This window comes from Hyla sarda, chromosome 1 (genome assembly GCF_029499605.1).
Source record: "Hyla sarda isolate aHylSar1 chromosome 1, aHylSar1.hap1, whole genome shotgun sequence".
NCBI lineage: Eukaryota > Metazoa > Chordata > Amphibia > Anura > Hylidae > Hyla > Hyla sarda.
Genome location: NC_079189.1, coordinates 64148482 through 64168493, shown reverse-complemented (window position 1 = coordinate 64168493; position 20012 = coordinate 64148482). Strand labels below are relative to the sequence as shown.

Genomic DNA, 20012 nt, shown 5'->3' with positions numbered 1-20012 from the left:
TCCGTAGTGTGCATAGACCCTTAGCGTGCACTTTTTGTTAAAAGAGCAACAAAGATGCCCGGTGTGAACACAGTCCTAACAGAGCTGTGTACTGTGACAAGCCATGCACCTGTGTTCCATCACATGACCGAAAATTCATACAGAAATTATATTGCAAAATTGTATAACATTTCGGTATACACAGAATAAATAACTTCTATTAGCTCAGACCTGAATTCCCCTTTAATGTAAGATACTGGACCAGAAACATACATGATACATTATTATTACTATTACATGATATGACGTTTTCTGGTGGTGTCATGCACAAGTTGGCCTCTGGGGGCAGTGTTTCATTAACATTTTTATGGAAGTTTAAAGGGGTACTCCGGTGGAAAACATTTTTTTTTTTTTTAAATCAACTGGTGCCAGAAAGTTAAAGAGATTTGTAAATGACTTCTATTAAAAAATCTTTACCTTTCCAGTACTTACTAGCAGCTGTATGCTACAGAGGAAATTCTTTTCTTTTTTAATTTCTTTTTTGTCTTGTCCACAGTGCTCTCTGCTGACACCTGATGCCCGTATCAGGAACTGTCCAGAGCAGGAGAAAATCCCCATAGCAAACCTATGCTACTCTGGACAGTTCCTGATACGGACAGAGGTGTCAGCAGAGAGCACAGTGGACAAGACAAAAAAGAAATTCAAAAAGAAAGGAATTTCCTCTGTAGCATACAGCTGCTAATAAGTACTGGAAGGGTAAAGATTTTTTAATAGAAGTAATTTACATATCTGTTTAACTTTCTGGCACCAGTTCATTTAAAAAAAAAAAAAGTTTTCCACCGGAGTACCCCTTTAATCACATAGTTCACCAAACAGTTGTAAAATTGTGCTTTACAAGTAATAACATTAGTCAGTATACCCCTGCCCATCACTTTCTCTGTAACAGCGGCGAGAGTCAGGTCCCTGTTCAAAGATCTTGGCAGTCCGACCACTGGAAAGTCCTGAGATTTCCCGATCTCGGCCCTGACTCTTCCAGCTGCACGGAGTGGTGAGGTTAAGGGGGTTACAGGAGTCGGACCCCCTGTGAACCGACACTTATGCCCCATCCTTTGCATAAGGCATATGTCTTTAAGCACTAGAATTCCCCTTTAGGGCCCTAGTGTAGTCTATATGCCACAATATTATACCAGTAGAATGAGTAACGGAAAAAGCCAAGTCCTATATGGCGCCAATCTAGACTGCCAAGTGGCAAAGGAAACATCTGAAGAGCAATTATAATAAACTAATCACCTTTTATTAGGATAAATGTACATTGCATTTCAGGTTTAGGCCTAGAGCATTTGTCAGAAATGTAGAAATACATTTAATACATACAAAGATTCATACTTTTGTAAAAGAAAAGATCCAGTTGATTTTATTTCATACAGAATGTCCAAAAAAAAAAAAAAAAAGCCATGCTTCATGGAAAACCATATTACAGAGCGAGATTCCTCAATAAGCATTACAACTAGGGAAAACTATCCCACATATGGCAAAACAGGGACCATGAGGCCCTATATTACGGTATGTGATGTTCCCATAACTCTGAACTCAATAGTACAGAGCTGTAAGGGGCTTTTACTTGATGTGCTTTTATACAGCTCCTGCAGACAGGGCTGGGCCTTAAGGGGTAACATTTTTTTTTATTTTTTTTTTTAAATCAACTGGTGCCAGAAACTTAAACAGATTTGTAACTGACTTCTATTAACAAATCTTTACCCTTCCAGTACTTTATAGCAGCTGTATGCTACAGAGGAAATTCTTTTCTTTTTGAGTTTCTTTTTTTGTCTTGTCCACAGTGCTCTCTGCTGACACCTCTGTCCGTGTCAGGAACTGTCCAGAGCAGCGTAGGTTGCAATGGGGATTTTCTCCTGCTCTGGACAGTTCCTGATACGGGCATCAGGTGTCAGCAGAGAGCACTGTGGGCAAGACAAAAAAGAAATTAAAAAAAGAAAAGAATTTCCTCTGTAGCATACAGCTGCTAAAAAGTACTGGAAGGGTAAAGATTTTTTAATAGAAGTCATTTGCAAATCTCTTTAACTTTCTGGCACCAGTTGATTTAAGAAAAAGGACTTTTTTTTTTCATAGGACTTTTGAGGGTAGGTGATAAGACTATAGACCAGGTGAAAACTGAGTTTTTATGCCATTTTCAATTTTTTGAGTGACGCTAAAAGTGAAAAAACTGAAAATGCACAAGAAGAATTCAACTGACACGCTAGTCATTTGAAATCGTGATTTTTGCCAATTTCGATCCCAATGGGAAATCACACACGCACAGCCATGGTCACTACTGCTTATCGTATTTTTCGCCGTATAAGACGCACTTTTTCTTCCCCAAAACTGGGGGGGAAAAGTTGGTGCGTCTTATACGGCGAATACACACCTATCGGGTCGTCCCTGCGGCCATCAACGGCCGGGACCCACGGCTAATACAGGACATCACCGATCGCGGTGATGCCCTGTATTAACCCTTCAGACGCGGCGATCAAAGCTGACCGCTGCATCTGAAGTGAAAGTGACACTAACCGGCTGCTCAGTCGGGCTGTTTGGGACCCCCGCGGTGAAATCGCAGCATCCCAAACAGCTTACAGGACACCGGGAGGGACCTTACCTGCCTCCTCGGTGTCTGCTCCGTGCCGGGATCCCCTGCATGGCGGCGCTCTCCTTCGACGTCATCACATCGTCGCGCACGCTGTCCCGTCATCCAATAGGAGCGGTGTGCGTAGCGACATGATGACGGCTACGGAGATCGTGGATCCCGGGGAAGAAGACGTCCGGAGCGTCGGGGACACGGCGACAGCGATGGAGCGACATCCAGGGCAGCGGTAACGGGTCCGGAGCGGCTGGGACACGTGAGTATTACCTCCTATCCAGTGGTCTTCAACCTGCGGACCTCCAGATGTTGCAAAACTACAACTCTCAGCATGCCCGGACAGCCAACGGCTGTCCGGGCATGCTGGGAGTTGTAGTTTTGCAACATCTGGAGGTCCGCAGGTTAAAGATCACTGTTGGGTGCATAATCTTTTTTTTCTAGATTTTGCACCTTTAAAATTGGGTGCGTCTTATATGCCGGTGCGTCCTATAAGGCGAAAAATACGGCAAATAACCAAACACTTTAGAAATGACAGATAGCATACAAGATAAGTTTGGCTTTAAAATGTATTTTCCATATGACATTGTATAAACACGAAGAACCCAGGGCACAAATCATATGACCAGTCTCCCATTCTTCCAAAAGAACAAGAAAGGCTTCATAAAAAAAAAAAGAAAAGAAACAAATCACGTTCTCCAAAGAACATTTTGTCCATTTGCCACATACAATGTAATAGTTGTAATGTTTGACCTTCATCTGCCCAACATGACCGGCTGAAAAAAAAAAACAACTACATAAATACTTTTTCACCCTCTCGCCCATTGTCCGCTCCAACAAAAGCCCCTTGTAGCAATAAACAAATCTTCAAACAAATCATAAGAAATTCCATTGAGCGGAAGAGGATAAAGGAAAAGAAAATCCTCATTTATGTAACCACTAATTCAACACATGGCCTGGGCTTGGACACACAACCATGCAAGTTTTTGGACAGAATCCTTCCTGTAGAATTTTATGTTACACCCTGAACCCAATCACCCAATGCCAAAGCTATACTATTATATATATATATATATATATATATATATATATATATATATATATATATATATATATAAAAAATATTTATAAATAAATATATTATTATATATTTCTTATAATTTGTTTATTGCTACAAGGGGCTTTTCGTGGGGGGCGTGAGGAGCATGTGTCATCTACCTGTAGACGCTACGTACTCCATTCATTTCTATGGGATCGCCGATGATGCCCAGAGTACAGAGCTGGTCCTTTCGGCGCTCCCATAGGAATGAATGGAGCGCGTGTCCCCTGCGATCACCTACTTATCTGCTTTCCTCTGGCTAGGGGATCCCATATATACTCGAATATAAGCCATCCTGAATATAAGCCGAGGCCCCTAATTTCACCCCAAAAACCCAGGAAGTTATTGACTTGACTATAAGCCTAGGGTGGGAAATACATCATCCCTCCCCGTCATCATCCAGACCCCCCGTCATTAACACCCCTTCATCATCCCCCCTTCATCATCACCACCTGTCATCATCCAGACCCCCCGTCATTAACACCCCATCATCATCCCCCCCTTCATCATCACCGCCTGTCATCATCCAGAGCCCCCCGTCATTAACACCCCGTCATCATCCCCCCTTCATCATCACCGTCTGTCATCATCCAGACCCCCCGTCATTAACACCCCGTCATCATCCCCCCTTCATCATCACCGCCTGTCATCATCCAGAGCCCCCCGTCATTAACACCCCGTCATCATCCCCCCCTTCATCATCACCGTCTGTCATCATCCAGACCCCCCGTCATTAACACCCCGTCATCATCCAGACCCCCCGTCATTAACACCCCATCATCATCCCCCCCTTCATCATCACCACCTGTCATCATCCAGACCCCCGTCATTAACACCCCCTCATCATCCCCCCTTCATCATCACCGCCTGTCATCATCCAGACCCCCGTCATTAACACCCCGTCATCATCCCCCCTTCATCATCACCGCCTGTCATCATCCAGACCCCCGTCATTAACACCCCGTCATCATCCGCCTTCATCATCACCGCCTGTCATCATCCAGACCCCCCGTCATTAACACCCCGTCATCATCCCCCCGCCTTCATCATCACCGCCTGTCAATCCCTTCTCAGTGGTCTTCAACCTGCGGACCTCCAGATGTTGCAAAACTACAACTCCCAGCAAGCCTGGACAGCCGATGGCTGTCCAGGCTTGCTGGGAGTTGTAGTTTTGCAACATCTGGAGGTCCGCAGGTTTGAGACTACTGAGAAGGGATTGACAGGCCAGAAAGTTTTGTTGTTAACTCGAGTATAAGCCGAAGGAGGCGTTTTCAGCACGAAAAATCATGCTGAAAAACTCGGCTTATACTCGAGTATATACGGTAAGTTAATTTTCAGCGAAGATCTCCATTAAGTTCATTCTGGCTACATTTATATGTATTTAAATAATAGTTGCGTAAAATGCTGTCAAATTTATTTAATCTGACAATCTGGAATTTCTGATAATTTGTTCTGGAATTATAAAATGAAAAAAACAAAACAAAAAAAAAAAAAAACATTTCTCTCCTTACATATAAGGCTTCTTTCCCACTGCCGTTAGTACAAGGCAATGTGACGGCCGTCGGGAGAGCCGGGCAGAATAGCGGGAGAAATATTACTGCTTGTGCCGTCTTTTACTCTCGCTATTCATAACGGCGCCCAGTGGCCCCCATAATAGTAAATGGGAACCGCCGGGACCCGTTGCTGCCCGTTCTCATGACAGTGTGAAAGGGGCCTAAATTTTACATACTCATTTCCATAAAGTTCCATGACTATGTGATCATCAAGTACTTAAGGAGAAATTTCAGGGTTTCCACTAATATTTTGTTTAGTATCTTAAGCCAAAGGCTATGTTCACATGCCGGAAATTGTGCTATTCTGCTCACATTATTTTCTGGAATTTTTGAAATTTTGCTGAATTTTAGTGGAATTTCTACGAAATTTCTTAAAACACACAATTCTTCCAAAATTCCAAAGCCCCATTGAGTTCAACGGGCTTCAGACAATAATTACGGTATGCAAGATTTATTAACAGGTCTTACATTTCTGCAGAATCTGGAAAGTAGAATTTTTTTGCAGCAGAAATTTCACTTCTCGGCCTTTTGGCTAAGATCAAGTGTAGTATCTGTTGGGTGTGGTGCTGGTGGGGATGGGTGCTGCATGGTAGGAGGCAGGTGTACCAGGGCGTTCCGGGGCTGGTTCTGAGGAATCAGCTCGACGGCTGTCCTGATGTGACCTGCTTCCTCCGGGTCTGACCATGAGGTTGGGGCGTGTACTTCTGTGCCTCGGGGAGTGGTGACCCTGAGGTGCCGAAACTCACTCGGTGTTAACTCACTGAGTGAACGCACTGCACCATACTCTTCACCTTTGGTACTCACCCTTGGTATCCCGCCTTCTGGCTAGTATCACTGAAATTTTTATAGATCCGTCCGGATGACCGGGCAGTATATCTGCACCTATTTATTATTTTTGTTTGTCACTGTGCCACGTTCGTGTTTTTCTTTGTACACAGGATTGTCAGGATGTGGTAGCCCTTCTGGCTGTCCCTCCTGGCGGTCTAGGGGAGGTGTGTGTGGCCTTTTGGTTCCTCACCTCCCTGCAACCCCTGGGCATCTTGGCTTCGGTCAAGATGCTCATCAGTATACGGCGCTCCTTGGCTGATACCTTGGCTAACACCTAGCTTGAAGCCAGGGGAATTTGTCGCCCCTTAGTAGCTTCGGCGAAAAAGGGCATTGAACCTGGAACCTTGCAGGTGCCTTTTGGCCTGGAGGTGAAGGGTAGGTTTGTTGGGGGGCCTCTCTCCTGTCGGAGAAGGGATTAGCGATAGACCGCATCCTTTGTGCACGTTTTTTTAGTGTGACATGTTTGCACTTTTTCCACTTTTTCTTACACACACTAGTGTGACTAGGACAGCGGAATCCCCATTCAATTCAATGTGCAAGAAATGTTTTCGGAATTTCCGAGTTGAATTTTTCCGGCGGAGCTTTTCAACTTAGAAATTCTGCAAAATTTACTGCACATTGAATTCAATGGGGAGTGTGAACAAGGCCAAAGCCAGGAGGGAAACCAACACACAGTAATGGAAAGATTAGTACTTTTCTCTGTGTTTTAGACCCACTTGGTTAAAAATACTGAGCAAAATGCTATGTGTGAACCCAGCCGTACGCTGTATTTTACTCCTATGGATAAGGGGCCTGACCCCGCACCCTGACAGTCACATGCTTCCTGTCTCACACCTCCATTTACGTGCACGCTTTTTTTTTTTTGGATGACTTAGTGCATCTTTTCTACCATTTCCTGCAGACACAGATCACAAGACCTGACGTAAGAAGAACGTGTGCGCAGACGCATCCATCTCTGGCCTAGACTAAATAAATGGGGATGTTGACAAAGCGAGAAGGTCATCTGATCCGGACCGTGGCTGCTGAGAGGAAGTCACTAGACCCAACAACAAGGCGAAGGGCTCAGGTGCTGGTTTTCCAGGACTACTGACATGCTGACTATCACTTAAAAAGAAAAAAAAAAGTTAAAAAGAACTGTAGTAATATACCGCAAATACCTTAAAAAAATAAAATAAAAAAAATATACAATGTACAGGAGACTATATTGCATTACTAGGTGGAGGTCATGCTGGTTTATGATCGCCAAACACTGCATGCTCTATATCAGTGATCTCCAAACTGTGGACCTCCAGCTGTTGCGAAACTACAACTCCCAGCATTGCCGGACAGCCGTTGGCTGTCCGGCAATGCTGGGAGTTGTAGTTTTGCAACAGCTGGAGGTCTACAGTTTGGAGAATACTACTCTATACCTTGTCCAGGTGGAAACATTGGGAACCTATTGCACCTCTGCATTGTACAACACTTATGTGGGCACCATGTGGCACAATATGGTGTTCACTCTATATTATGGACTGGGATCATATGGAGGCACCGTCTAAAAATATCCATCATTTCAACATACACTTTGGGTACAGTCAGAGATGGAAAAGCCATTCTGTTAGTCTGAAGCCCCAGTGTTGGGATCAAGCCCCATTTAGATGAAGGGGACAGTCGAAAATTCTGTAACATCTGCAGGGTGTGAATCCAACCTTATAACAAGATGCTTTTGTCTGTCCATCTATTCTCCATTCATTGTCTACTCATCCTTCGATCCCCCATTTTATTATCCCCCATTTTATTACTGGTTTGCATGTTACAGTCAATTGAAGCATATCTATTTGATCTTTACATACACACAGTGGCCCTTATTTACTAAGGCTGGGTTCACACCACGTTTTGTTAAATACGGTTCCCGTATACGGCTGGGAGGAGGGGGGCGGGGCTTAATCGTGGCGCCCGCACTCAGCCGTATTCGGGAACCGTATTTAATGTATGTCTATGAGCCGACCGGAGTGAACTGCAGCCTCCGGTCGGGTTAGTTTTCGGCCGTATGCGGTTTCCCGACCATAGGCAAAAACGCAGTCGACCACTCCGGTCGGCTCATAGACATACATTAAATACGGTTCCCGAATACGGCTGAGTGCGGGCACAGTGATTAAGCCCCGCCCCCTCCTCCCAGCCGTATACGGGAAACGTATTTAACAAAACGTGGTGTGAACCCAGCCTAAGAGTGGAGTGGAGTTTTCTTTGTGGGTTTTAATTCCCTACAATCTATTTTCCACGGTATTTAATAAGGTTTTCCTACATTTTCCACTTTCCCTACACTTTGCTTTTTCTTACACATGTTCTGATCTGTCTGGTTTTCCTCAGCTCAAATCCACCACATTTTCAGTGGAAACCTTAGGAAATATGTTGGGTTTTTGTGAAAATGTCGGGAACACGCCCCTTTTCAGAGACCACACCCTCTTTTATCAGCTGCCACTCCCCCTTTTCGGGTTTTCTTAGCAAAATGGAGAGTTAGTCGGGGTTTTTTCCAATTCTGGCGCAAAATCTGGCGCAGACAGAATTTCTGGCGCAATGTGAAAGAATCTGGCGCACAACCCGTCAAAACATGTCGGGTTTTCAATAGTAAATGAGAGCCAATATACACATGTAGCAGAGGTGATTTTGTCATTTTCATGAACCCCCTACAGTATGTTCACGCAGCCGATTTTCCTCAGTGGATCCGTGCCATTCAAAACGGTCCGGAATCTGCGCTTTTGCAAGCGACAATCTGTTGCGGACATAAGTGCTGTTTTATTGACAAACCGCGGGAACACTGTACATGTTAGGCCACAAAAATAGGCCTTCAATCTCTGTTCATTGGGGTCTCAACACCCGGCACCCCCACCGATCGGCTGTTCGGCAGAGCCACGACTCCGGCACTTACACAGTGAATGGTCGAAAGGAGTGGGCACTGATACTGAGTTATTGCAGTTTAGCTCCTATTTATTTCAATCCTGTGGATAGGTCATACATGTAAAATACCCAGAAAACCCATTTTAGGGTGCGTTCACATGGTCTTTTGTTTTTGCAGGTTTTCCGCTGCATATTTGAAAGGGGCAGGCTCTTCTCGGCTATCCGCAGCAGATTTTTCACGGAGGAATTTACGCTGCGGAAAATCCGCTGCAAGCCCAATTGAAGTCAGTAGGGAATGCGGGCAATTTTCCGCCACGTAAATTCCGCCGCGGAAAATCTACTATGGACAACCGAGAAGAGCCCGCCCCTGTCAAATACGCAGCGGGAAAACCCGAAAAAACAAAGAGCGTGTGAATGCACCCTTAGGCTGCATTCACCTCACATTTGGGGCAGCGCGAAATTTTGAAAAAAGTCTGCTGCCGTATGCCAGCCAGACCAGCGCCGCACCCCATCAATTTCAGTGCTGGACAGAGTCAGCGAGTGACTCCAGTCAGGTCGTTTTTGGACTGTCCGTTTTTGTTGCCAAACTGAAAACATTTGTCTGCTGCAGTTTAAGTCCGGCAATAAAAACGGATACAAAAATTACCCGAGCTGAGTCACTAGCTGACTGTCCGGCTCACCGAAATGAATGGGGGACGGCATGGGTCCAGTGGGGATACAGCAGCAGCCGTTTTTTAAATCCTCCCGCTGTATCGAGCTGCCATATGCCCCAAATGTGATGTGAATGAAGCCTAAGCTGGACTACAACTGCAATGCACCAAAACTGCAGCACCAGACAGTATGAGCGCACGCTTAGCTCTGCTATATGTGTGCACAATGAGAAGAGAGAAAAAAAGGTCCATATGCTATGCTATAAAATCTGTAGGATTAAACTGTACATATGTCACTATAAGAATTTAATGGTAGGTGTTTCATATAAAAAACACCACAAACTTCTACCCCCCGCCCCCACCTCCCACCTAACATCCCCCCCCCCCCCACCTCCCACCTAACATCTCCCATCCGTGTAATCCGACGCCATGAAAGCAGCCACAGTTCGCCGTGTATTCTGAAGGTAGGAATAAAGCCTTTTTGATTCCGGGCGCTTCTGGTGTAGGAAAAAAACAGTTCTGACGCTGGGCTGCGGGAATGAAATAGCTGCATTGACCTACAAATCTTCACCTACCCATTAAACTGTGGCTGCGCTGCAGGCAAAACAGCAGCCGGGAGATTTGCATGAAAATAGCCTGGACTCATTTCACTCATTATATAATTGTGTTCTTCCCCGACACAGCCCAGATCACCCGTCAGGTGAAAAATGTTGTCCGCCCTGATAGACGGAGGACGGGTGAGGAGAGGTTCTTAATCCCACTCCACCCCAGAGGCCTCGGAGCCCGCAGAGCGTATTAAGCTCCGAGACTCTAATTGGAGATTTCATGCCGGATCTGAAAATAGTATTTTTCACAACAAAAGGGAAAAAAAATATTCATGGTTCACTGCGAGCCCTTACTGGACTCATAAAGAGCTCAGGAACATAACAAGTAGCCATGTGTAATGTTAGTAGAAAAATAGCGCCATATAGTGTTCCTCTAAACTAGATACACTTCATAGGCTTAGGCTAGGTTCAGACTACGGAATCTCTGGGCAGAAAATTTCCGCCCGGAGATTCCGAGTGCGGCCAGCGCTGACTGAATCAGTCGGCGCTAGGACCGCGCGGACACTATAGTCTCCAATAGACTGCAATGTGTTACGCGCGGACTTCCGCCTCAAGAAAGAGCAACCCCTTTCTTCAGGCGGAAATTTCCAAGCGGATTTTCCGTTCACAAATTCCGCTTCACAAATTCCGAAGTGTGAATTTGTGAACGGAAACCCATTCACTACACTATACATTTTAGTAAGCGGAATTTCCGCCTGTAATTTCAAAGCGGAATTGCGTAGTTCCGTAGTCTGAACCTAGCCTTACTCTCTCATGTCAATCACATAGGGATAAAAGAAGCTGAGATAGAGACCCAGTAGTCATACCCAGAATAACAAACTAGTAGCTCTTTAGGCTATGTTCAGACGGTGGAATGTCCACACGGAAAATCTCAATGTGGACATTCCACCGGCAGTGAAGTGCCAGCTGAACATATTGGCGCTAGGTTGCTCGGAAAGGTCTCAGACGGCAATGCATTTCTGTACAGACTCTGCAGAAAGTCAATTTTTTTCTACAGACTCAGGAATCGGGATTTCCGCAGCAGAAACATCTGCAGGAAAAATTCTGCTATGTACACAGTGCAGCAGAATCCTATTGAAATAAATAGGACTCTGCTGCTGGGGAATGTCCGTGTGGAATTATTCTGAGGAATTCTGCACGGAAATTCCACTGTGTAAACATAGCCTTAAAGGGGTACTCCACTGCCTCAGCGTTCAGAACATTTTGTTCCAAATGCTGAGTGCGGGCGCCAGGGCTCGTGACGTCACAGCCACACACCCTCGTGACATCACCCCACGACCCCTCAATGGAAGTCTATGGAAGGAGGTGTGACAGCCACCACGTCCCTTCCCATAGACTTGTATTGAGGGGCTCATCCACAGTATAGGCCATCGAAATTGGATCTTCAAGGGTAAAACAGCTATCCGGGGTATGCTTGGAGTTGTAGTTTTGCAACATCTGTAGGGCCATAGTTTGGAGACCACTGTCTTAAGGCATGATCTGCATAGATAAAGAGCAAAATCCCAAAACAGGGGTCTTCAGATTGGGGTCTTTCTTTGGAGTTTATTTCCCTAGTTCTGTTTCCAGGCGCTTTGGGTGAGATGCTGACAAGATACTGACTCCAATAGGTGGCACTAGAGAGGCAGCTTAATTCCTTCAGGAGTAGCGCTAACTTGCACACGTTTCCCATGGGGCATGGCCTGTAAGTCCCCATACACCAGGAGGTCCCAGATTCAGATGCTGCTCCGTGCAGCTATAAAGCATGTTTATGGTGGCAGCAGATGACAGGATCATTGGAAGGGCCTTCAAGTTTCTAGATTAAGCGCCAACTAAATGGTCACTGAGGGAAATTTAGTGTGGAAAGATTAATTCTAGTGTTATGTGATCAGTCAAGAGATCGATAGCTATGCATGCAGATCATTACTCCTGCAGGGGGCTAAAGGTCACTGCTCCCACTGCCCTCAGTTTATTAACCCTGGAGCCAAAGGTCAGAATTAACAACTAACACAGAGCTTTGGTGTTTAGTGTGAAAAGTAAAAGCCAACAAAAAAGATAAACAGTACTAGAAGAGTGCTTAGGAGCAGGACGCATTGAGATCCATCCTAAAGTATACCCTACATGAATCCCGGACAGACAAACAGATGTGCGAGAGCCTGAGGGTACGTTCACACATGCGCATTTGCTGCAGATTTTTTGGGCAGAACATCTGCAGCAGATTTTGCTATCCATTGACTTCACTGGGTCCGCAGCAAATCTGCAATAGTAGTGGACGATTTGCAGATTTGCTGTGGACCCATTGAAGTCTATGGGGGAGATTTATCAAAACCTGTGCAAAGGAAAAGTTGCCCAGTTGCCCATAGCAACCAATCAGATCGCGTCTTTCATTTTGCAGAGGTCCTTTTAAAAATGAAAGAAGCGATCTGATTGGTTGCTATGGGCAACTGGACACCTTTTCCTCTTCACAGGTTTTGATAAATCTCCCCCTATGTGTAGAAAAAAAAAAATCTGCCGCAGATTTCCCATGCGGAAGATCTGCATCTGATTATGTATACGTGAATTTAATCCTAAAACACTCAGAGATATATTAATACAGTGATCCCTCGACTTACAATGACCTCAACATACAATAGTTTCAACATACAATGGTCTTTTCTGGACCATTGTAACTTGAAACCAGACTCAACATACAATGCTACGGAATCCGCAAAACGTGTCAATGGCTGGAAGAACCAACCAATCAGAATGGACATTTCACTGGTAAAACCCCTGTAGTCCTAAAGTGCATGCACTGACTGGTGTCCGGTAGCGCCCCCTACAGTACAGAGTAGTATTACAAGTTCTGTACTACTTTTAACCTATGCCATGGTTAGCTGCTCCTTTGGACACCAAGTAAGGGCGGCTCCATTTAACTTTTTTTTAGGGTGCGTTCCCACAGGGTGTAAACGCAGCGTATCTGACACTGCGCAAAATTTACGTATTCCTTGCTCACTATACACACAGGGCTTTCTGGCGGCAGCCCTATGTGTGCAGTGAGTTTTAGAGGCGGGGCCGTGTGCCGGCGTGTCTGTGACGTGCGGCTCCGCCTCCAAAACTCACTGCACACATAGGGCTGCCGCCAGAAAGCCCTGTGTGTATAGTGAGCAAGGAATACGCAGCGTATTTCCCGCTGCTGCCGTAAATTTTGCACAGCGTCAAATACGCTGCGTATACGCCCTGTGGGAACGCACCCTTAGGGCATGATGTGTACTGTAGAGGACCCTGAAGAAGCTCCTGTCCTCTACATAGACCAGTGTTTCCCAACAAGGGTGCCTCCAGCTGTTGCAAAACTACAACTCCCAGCATGCCCGGACAGCCTTTGGCTGTCCGGGCATGCTGGGAGTTGTAGTTTTGCAACAGCTGGAGGCATCCTAGTTGGGAAACACTGAAATAGACAATGATTTACAGCTCCCAGCAGATCTTTCTTACTTTTATATGTAAGGACTTTGCTTTATCTCTATTACTTATCTACTTATTTTTCTTTAATCCTCACTTTAAGCATTTCCTATTTTTGGATGACATTTTGGTGGCTTCAGAACCAATTACCAGGTTTCCATAGAGTTCTGGTCTCAACATACAATGGTCGCCCTGGAAGCGATTAAATTAATTCCAACTGGTTCCAGAAAGTTAAACAGATTTGTAAATTCCTTCTATCAAAAAATCTTAATCCTTTCAGTACTTATGAGCTTCTGAAGTTAAGGTTGTTCTTTTCTGTCTAAGTGCTCTCTGATGACACGTGTCTCGGGAAACGCCCAGTTTAAAAGCAAATTCCCATAGCAAACCTCTTCTAAACCGGGCGGTTCCCGAGACACGTGTCATCAGAGAGCACTTAGACAGAAAAGAACAACCTAAACTTCAGAAGCTCATAAGTACTGAAAGGATTAAGATTTTTTAATAGAAGTCATTTACAAATCTGTTTAACTTTCTGGAGCCAGTTGATATATATATAAAAAAAGTTTTTTCCTGGATAACCCTTTAATATTGTAACCACTGTACTGATGTACTTGCGCTGGAATATTAGTCAGGTTGAGCGTGCATCATGCCCAACACGGTTCCTGTTGGAAAATACAGTGCACACTACTAAAGGGCTGACTGTAATTGGCGCTTGCTGCCGCTCGTGAAAAGCGGCAGGCAAACTTGATACGTCCTGGCCATTTTTTATTTAGTCCATCCATTCTATTGTAAGTTGAGATCTGCTACATATAGGTTGACACACTACACCAGGAATACATAGAGTGCACCGAGGCCGGATGATGTGTTTGCTGAGCTAATATTTAAGCAGGCGACTAAATTATTTACCATTCAGCATGAGAAGGCTGTCCGTTCCTGGATGGGGGTAGTTCAGACGACCTGGAAAAAAAAAAAAAAAAAAATTCTTATGAAGTACTCAGGCAGAAGTAAGTGACGGGGTTAAGTCGTGTTCAGTGTTACACCCTGCGTCTGATCCAATAGGATAAGCACCTTCTCCCTTGCTGCCTGCAGTCCAGAAATGTGCTGACCTCCGGAGATCTGTCACCCATCGTGCCCCCACTATATCCCGAACAGCAGGCGGCTTTCTCATGTAGCCAATAAACCAACAGGCAGAAACATAATCCGCACAGAACAATCATTGCTTCATGTTGTGACATTAAACAAACACCCCTGGAACAGTCTCCTGTGTATTCCTGCCCAGAAGAGGACGTTCATGGCAGCGTCCTGAACCGGCCAGAACGTACGTGTAAATTCACTAAAGGGCTTGTCCAGAAAAAAAGTAAAAAATAATGGCCCTCATTTACTATTCTAAACCCTGTCGGGTTTTTTTGGCGCATCTTTGTCTGCGACACGAGGCGACATTTTTTCCCGACGGACCCGATGTGGATTCTCCCAAACCCGAAAAAGGGGCGTAACCTGACATTTCTGAGCTTTCCCACGTATTTATAAAGCTTTCCAACCCGAATTTGTTGAATTGTTGTGGATTTTTTACCGACAACTCAGAGGAGTTGAAAACCAAAACCTACAAAACCCACGTGCGACAAACAGGATGCGGCATAATAATAAATACCAGGGGAAAAAAGCAGTCGGGTAAGAAAGCAAGATAGACTTACAACCCGATTTTCTAAGTAAATGAGGGCCAATAATGTCATCAGTAAATATAACCTGAGCTATTGTCACATCAATTTATTATAAACGGTATTCATTCCGCGGCTTGCAACATTAATGGCGCAACTTTCCCAGACCTCTGCATGTGCCCAGTATGAGGGTTGGGAATGTGTCACTGCAGAAGGCAGAATAGCCCAGCTTTTCCAGATGGTAATGCCTATATATAGCCCTTGCACCAATGTTACAGTTTTGACAGGCCCCCAATTTTCTGTTTGTCATTCATATCTCCTGATCCCCCATATACAGTGATCCCTCAACTTACAATGGCCTCAACTAGAGATGAGCGAACTTACAGTAAATTTGATTCGTCATGAACTTCTCGGCTCGGCAGTTGATGACTTATCCTGCATAAATGAGTTCAGCTTTCAGGTGCTCCGGTGGGCTGGAAAAGGTGGATACATTCCTAGGAAAGAGTCTCCTAGGAATGTATCCACCTTTTCCAGCCCACCGGAGCACCTGAAAGCTGAACTAATTTATGCAGAAAAAGTCAGCGACCGCCGAGCCGAGAAGTTTGTGACGAATCGAATTTACTGTAAGTTCGCTCATCTCTAGCCTCAACATACAATAGTTTCAACATACAATGTTTTTTTCTGGACCATTGTAACTTGAAACCAGACTCAACATACAATGCACAGACAGTCCAGATCTGTGATACCTGTCACAACTGGAGGAACTGACCAATCAGAATGGCCATTTTACTGGTAAATCCCCTCTATTACTGAAGTGCATGCACTGACTGGGTGTCTGGTAGCGCCCCCTACAGTACAGGGAGGAACTACACTGTGCCAGGGTTAGCTGTTCTTTTGGACACCAAGTAAGGGCGGCTCCATTTGGGACACTGGGGGTACGTATGAAGGATTTTACCCTGTTTCTTTTTTTACTGTGATTTGTCTCAAATTTCCTTTTATGTCACTTTTTACGGCAAACAATTGCGCCAAATGGTTTAGAACAAAATCACTGATTTCACTTTGTTAGTCGTGATTTCAGTTACAATCATTCTTTGGTCTGGAATTCATTAATTGAGACTTTTCGATTTGGCGCAAGTTTAGGCGCAAATACCTTCATTTAGGCACAAATCTACACCATGAATAAAGAGACAGAGAAAATAGCTACAACAATAGAATGTCCCAAAGTCAGATTTACTGCCTGGAATTCTGGGGTCTGCGCCTTTTGTAGGGCTACATTTGTGCCAAAATTACAAACTTGCGTATGACAATTGATAATTTTGGCGCAAATATGCTCCATTTGATGCAAAAAAACATACATAAAATCACACATTGCTACACCATTATTGGTACATGTCCCCATTGTGTGTACTGTATAGGACCCTGAAGAAGCTCTTGTCCTCTACATAAACCATTGTTTCCCAACCAGGGCACCTCCAGTTGTTGCAAAACTACAACTCCCAGCATGCCTGGACTTTCTCTTCTTTTCTGTCTGGCAAAAGTGCTCTCTGCTGACATCTCTGCTTGTCTTGGGAACTGCACAGAGTAGAAGAGATTTTGCTATGGGGATTTGTTTCTACTCTGGACAGTTCCCGGGACAGGTGTCATCAGAGAGCACTTAGACAGAAAAGAACAACTCAACTTCAGCAGCTCATAAGTACTGAAAGGATTAAGATTTTTTAATAGAAGTAATTTACAAATCTGTTTAACTTTCTGGAGCCATTTGATATATATATATATATATATATATATATATATATATATATATATATAAGTTTTTACCTGGATAACCCCTTTAACACTATTATACGCTGGGGGAGATTTAGGAATTTATGTACTTTGCTTCTTGAAGGTAATAATATTAGACAGCTCAGTAATAAGAGGGCCCCTTTAAGAGCCAATGAACAAGAAAGTTTACAATGTATGCACCGCAGGGTTCCCCAGATGCTTCAAGACTACAACAGGGCATGCTGGAAGATGTAGTTCTGCCACAGCTGGAAAGCCACAGGTTGGAGACTATAGACATATGGTCAAGACTATAGGCATACAGCGGCAGGCTGTCCGTGCATACTGGGAGTTGTAGTTGGAGTGTGATAGGTAGTATAATAGATATACAGTGGGAGGATGTCAGGGCACAGGATGGAGACTATAGATCAGTGTTTCCCAACCAGTGGGCCTCCAGCTGTTGCAAAACTACAACTCCCAGCATGCCCGGACAGACGTTGGCTGTCCGGGCATGCTGGGATTTGTAGTTTTGCAACAGCTGGAGGCACACTGGTTGAGAAACACTGCAATAGGTATACAGTATTCCTCATGTTTTCCCAATGGGCCTGCACCTCTTTGGTTTTTAGCTTGCAGATCACGGATCTAATACGTGTGTTTGTGTATATGCCGGAACATATTAGGAGAATAAAAAAAAAAATCTCATTATCCGTTCAGGAAATGTGCTCCAGGTGATTTCTGTATTAAGCTAACATTGACATAATACTCCCACTGAGCTGTGCGGCCAAACTGATCTCAAAATAAACACGAATCGAAGAATCGGGACAATAGTTCATTTACGCATTCAGCTCCACAGCTGTAAAAACCAAAACAACAACCTACCGAAAGGGCGGTGAATGGTGGCTTGTAAGAACGGGAAGAAGAGCGCGCGGTCCCATTCATGTATGAGCGCCGCCGCAGCCCGAGCTATGTGCGTATCTCTACTGTGCCATATGGATCCCATATACAGTGGTTAGATCTTCCCATGGGGACATGCAAAGTGCCATCTTTTTATAAATATATATATATATATATATATATATATATATATATATATATGTATACACACTTTTGTAAGAAAAGCTTAAAGGGGTTGTCCAGGAAAAAACTTTTTTTTATATATCAACTGGCTCCAGAAAGTTAAACAGATTTGTAAATGACTTCTATAAAAAAAAATTGTAATCCTTCCAGTACTTATGAGCTGCTGAAGTTGAGTTGTTCTTTTCTGTCTAAGTGCTCTCTGATGACACCTGTCTCGGGAACTGTCCAGAGTAGAAGCAAATCCCCATAGCAAACCTCTTCTACTCTGTGCAGTTCCTGAGACAGACAGTGATGTCAGCAGAGAGCACTGTTGTCAGACAGAAAAGAACAACTCAACTTCGGCAGCTGCTAATTATTAGAAGGATTAAGATTTTTTTAATAGAAGTAATTTACAAATCTGTTTAACTTTCTGGAGCCAGTTGATATATAAAAAAAAAATTTTCCCTGGAATACCCCTTTAATGGTGTATTCATACGTACAGTTCTCTGCGCAGGTTTGTTGCGCAGGATTTTATGCTGCAGATTTCAATGCAAACTAAATGACTGAGCACCGCTTCAAACGCTGCGCATCAAATCTGCGCAGGATATTGTACATGTGAATAGACCCTAAATTATATAATAAACTGTATTCTCTAAGATACTTGTGACTGACCCTTTGTTCCTATGACTGTCCTGCCTGTCACACCTCTAAACAGTGAAAGAAAATTGCACTAAAAAGGACATTGCTGGATGGGGCCTACGAATATCCAATAATTTCTGATCCGGATTTTAGTAAATAGGGAAACATTAGTGAATATGGGACTACAGTGGGACTATGTGGGCAGAACATTTCTGTATAGTATATTATAACCTGGGACCTATTTGTTTATGGGATTTATCGGCATCAGTCGCCATCCATTGGGGTCTGTAGTGCAATGGATTATCCATTTTTTTCAGTATTGAACAGAATCTATGACGAAGGCCCTGAACTGTGATGTGACCATTGCCTAAGGGTGTTGGCTATGTTTAAACCCAAAAAATGGCAATTGGAGGCATCCCTGTCCCAAATTGGCATATTTTCATCTGACTGGGGATATTTTTTAATAACATTTCTGCAACAAATCTTCCGCGTGGCAAGGACTGGTGTTAAAGTATCCAGTAGCCACTAATGTAATGTGTGAACAAACTTCTATGAAATTCCATTCTCTTACAGTAGGGTTTGTTCACACGGTGCAGACCTGCTTAGTGAAAAATCCACAGGGTTTCTCCACGAAAATAGCTACAAGAAAAGAAAAGAAAAAAAAAAGTCTATGTATTTAAAATCCGCAGCAGATCAGTTTTTAGATTCATGCTGCAGATTTTCTGCTGCGGAAGATCCGCACCGTGTCAACATACCCTTAGAGAAAAATAAGGCCAGTAAGGCAGTGTTTTCAAAACTGTGTGTCTTCAGCTGTTGCAAAACTACAACTCCCAGCATGCTCGGACAGCCTACGGCTGTCCGAGCATGCTGGGAGTTGTAGTTTTACAACACCGCAGTAAGGCCTCTGTGACAGGGAATGTCCTTCTTGGGCTACAACACAATGGCTGCCTACTATAAACATAAAGGGGCCTAACTAGAGAAGAAGAATTCTCCTTAGATGAACCCACACACCATTTTTTTTTTTTATTATAACATATTTTGGTTGAAATATTCCCAAACTCCCTCGGGGACCTCTATAAATGTGAGAGATAACCATGAATCCTGTAAAGTAGGTCAGGATGAGCTTTTCCATGAATATGTCCCTCATTAGAATAGAAACTAGGTCTCCAGAGAGATGGCGGCCAGAGAGACACTGCACTCCATTGCCTGCATGTGGAATATTAAAGAGAATTTTTTTCCCCAAATACAAAAAACATAAATCAAAACATCTTAA

At 44.1% G+C, this 20012-nt stretch overlaps 1 protein-coding gene and 1 pseudogene across 8 annotated transcripts in view; one reads left to right on the top strand and one right to left on the bottom strand.

Annotated features, from left to right (window-relative positions):
- CPEB2 (cytoplasmic polyadenylation element binding protein 2) overlaps positions 1 to 20012 on the bottom strand; it is a 190860-nt gene that overhangs the window by 37790 nt on the left and 133058 nt on the right. For all 8 annotated transcript variants that reach the window (XM_056555172.1, XM_056555174.1, XM_056555171.1 and 5 more), the window contains one exon: positions 14535 to 14585. In XM_056555172.1, coding sequence (XP_056411147.1) covers positions 14535 to 14585 — 51 coding nt within the window. The remainder of the gene's footprint in view (positions 1 to 14534; positions 14586 to 20012) is intronic.
- On the top strand, positions 5773 to 5848 carry LOC130345147 (U2 spliceosomal RNA; annotated as a pseudogene).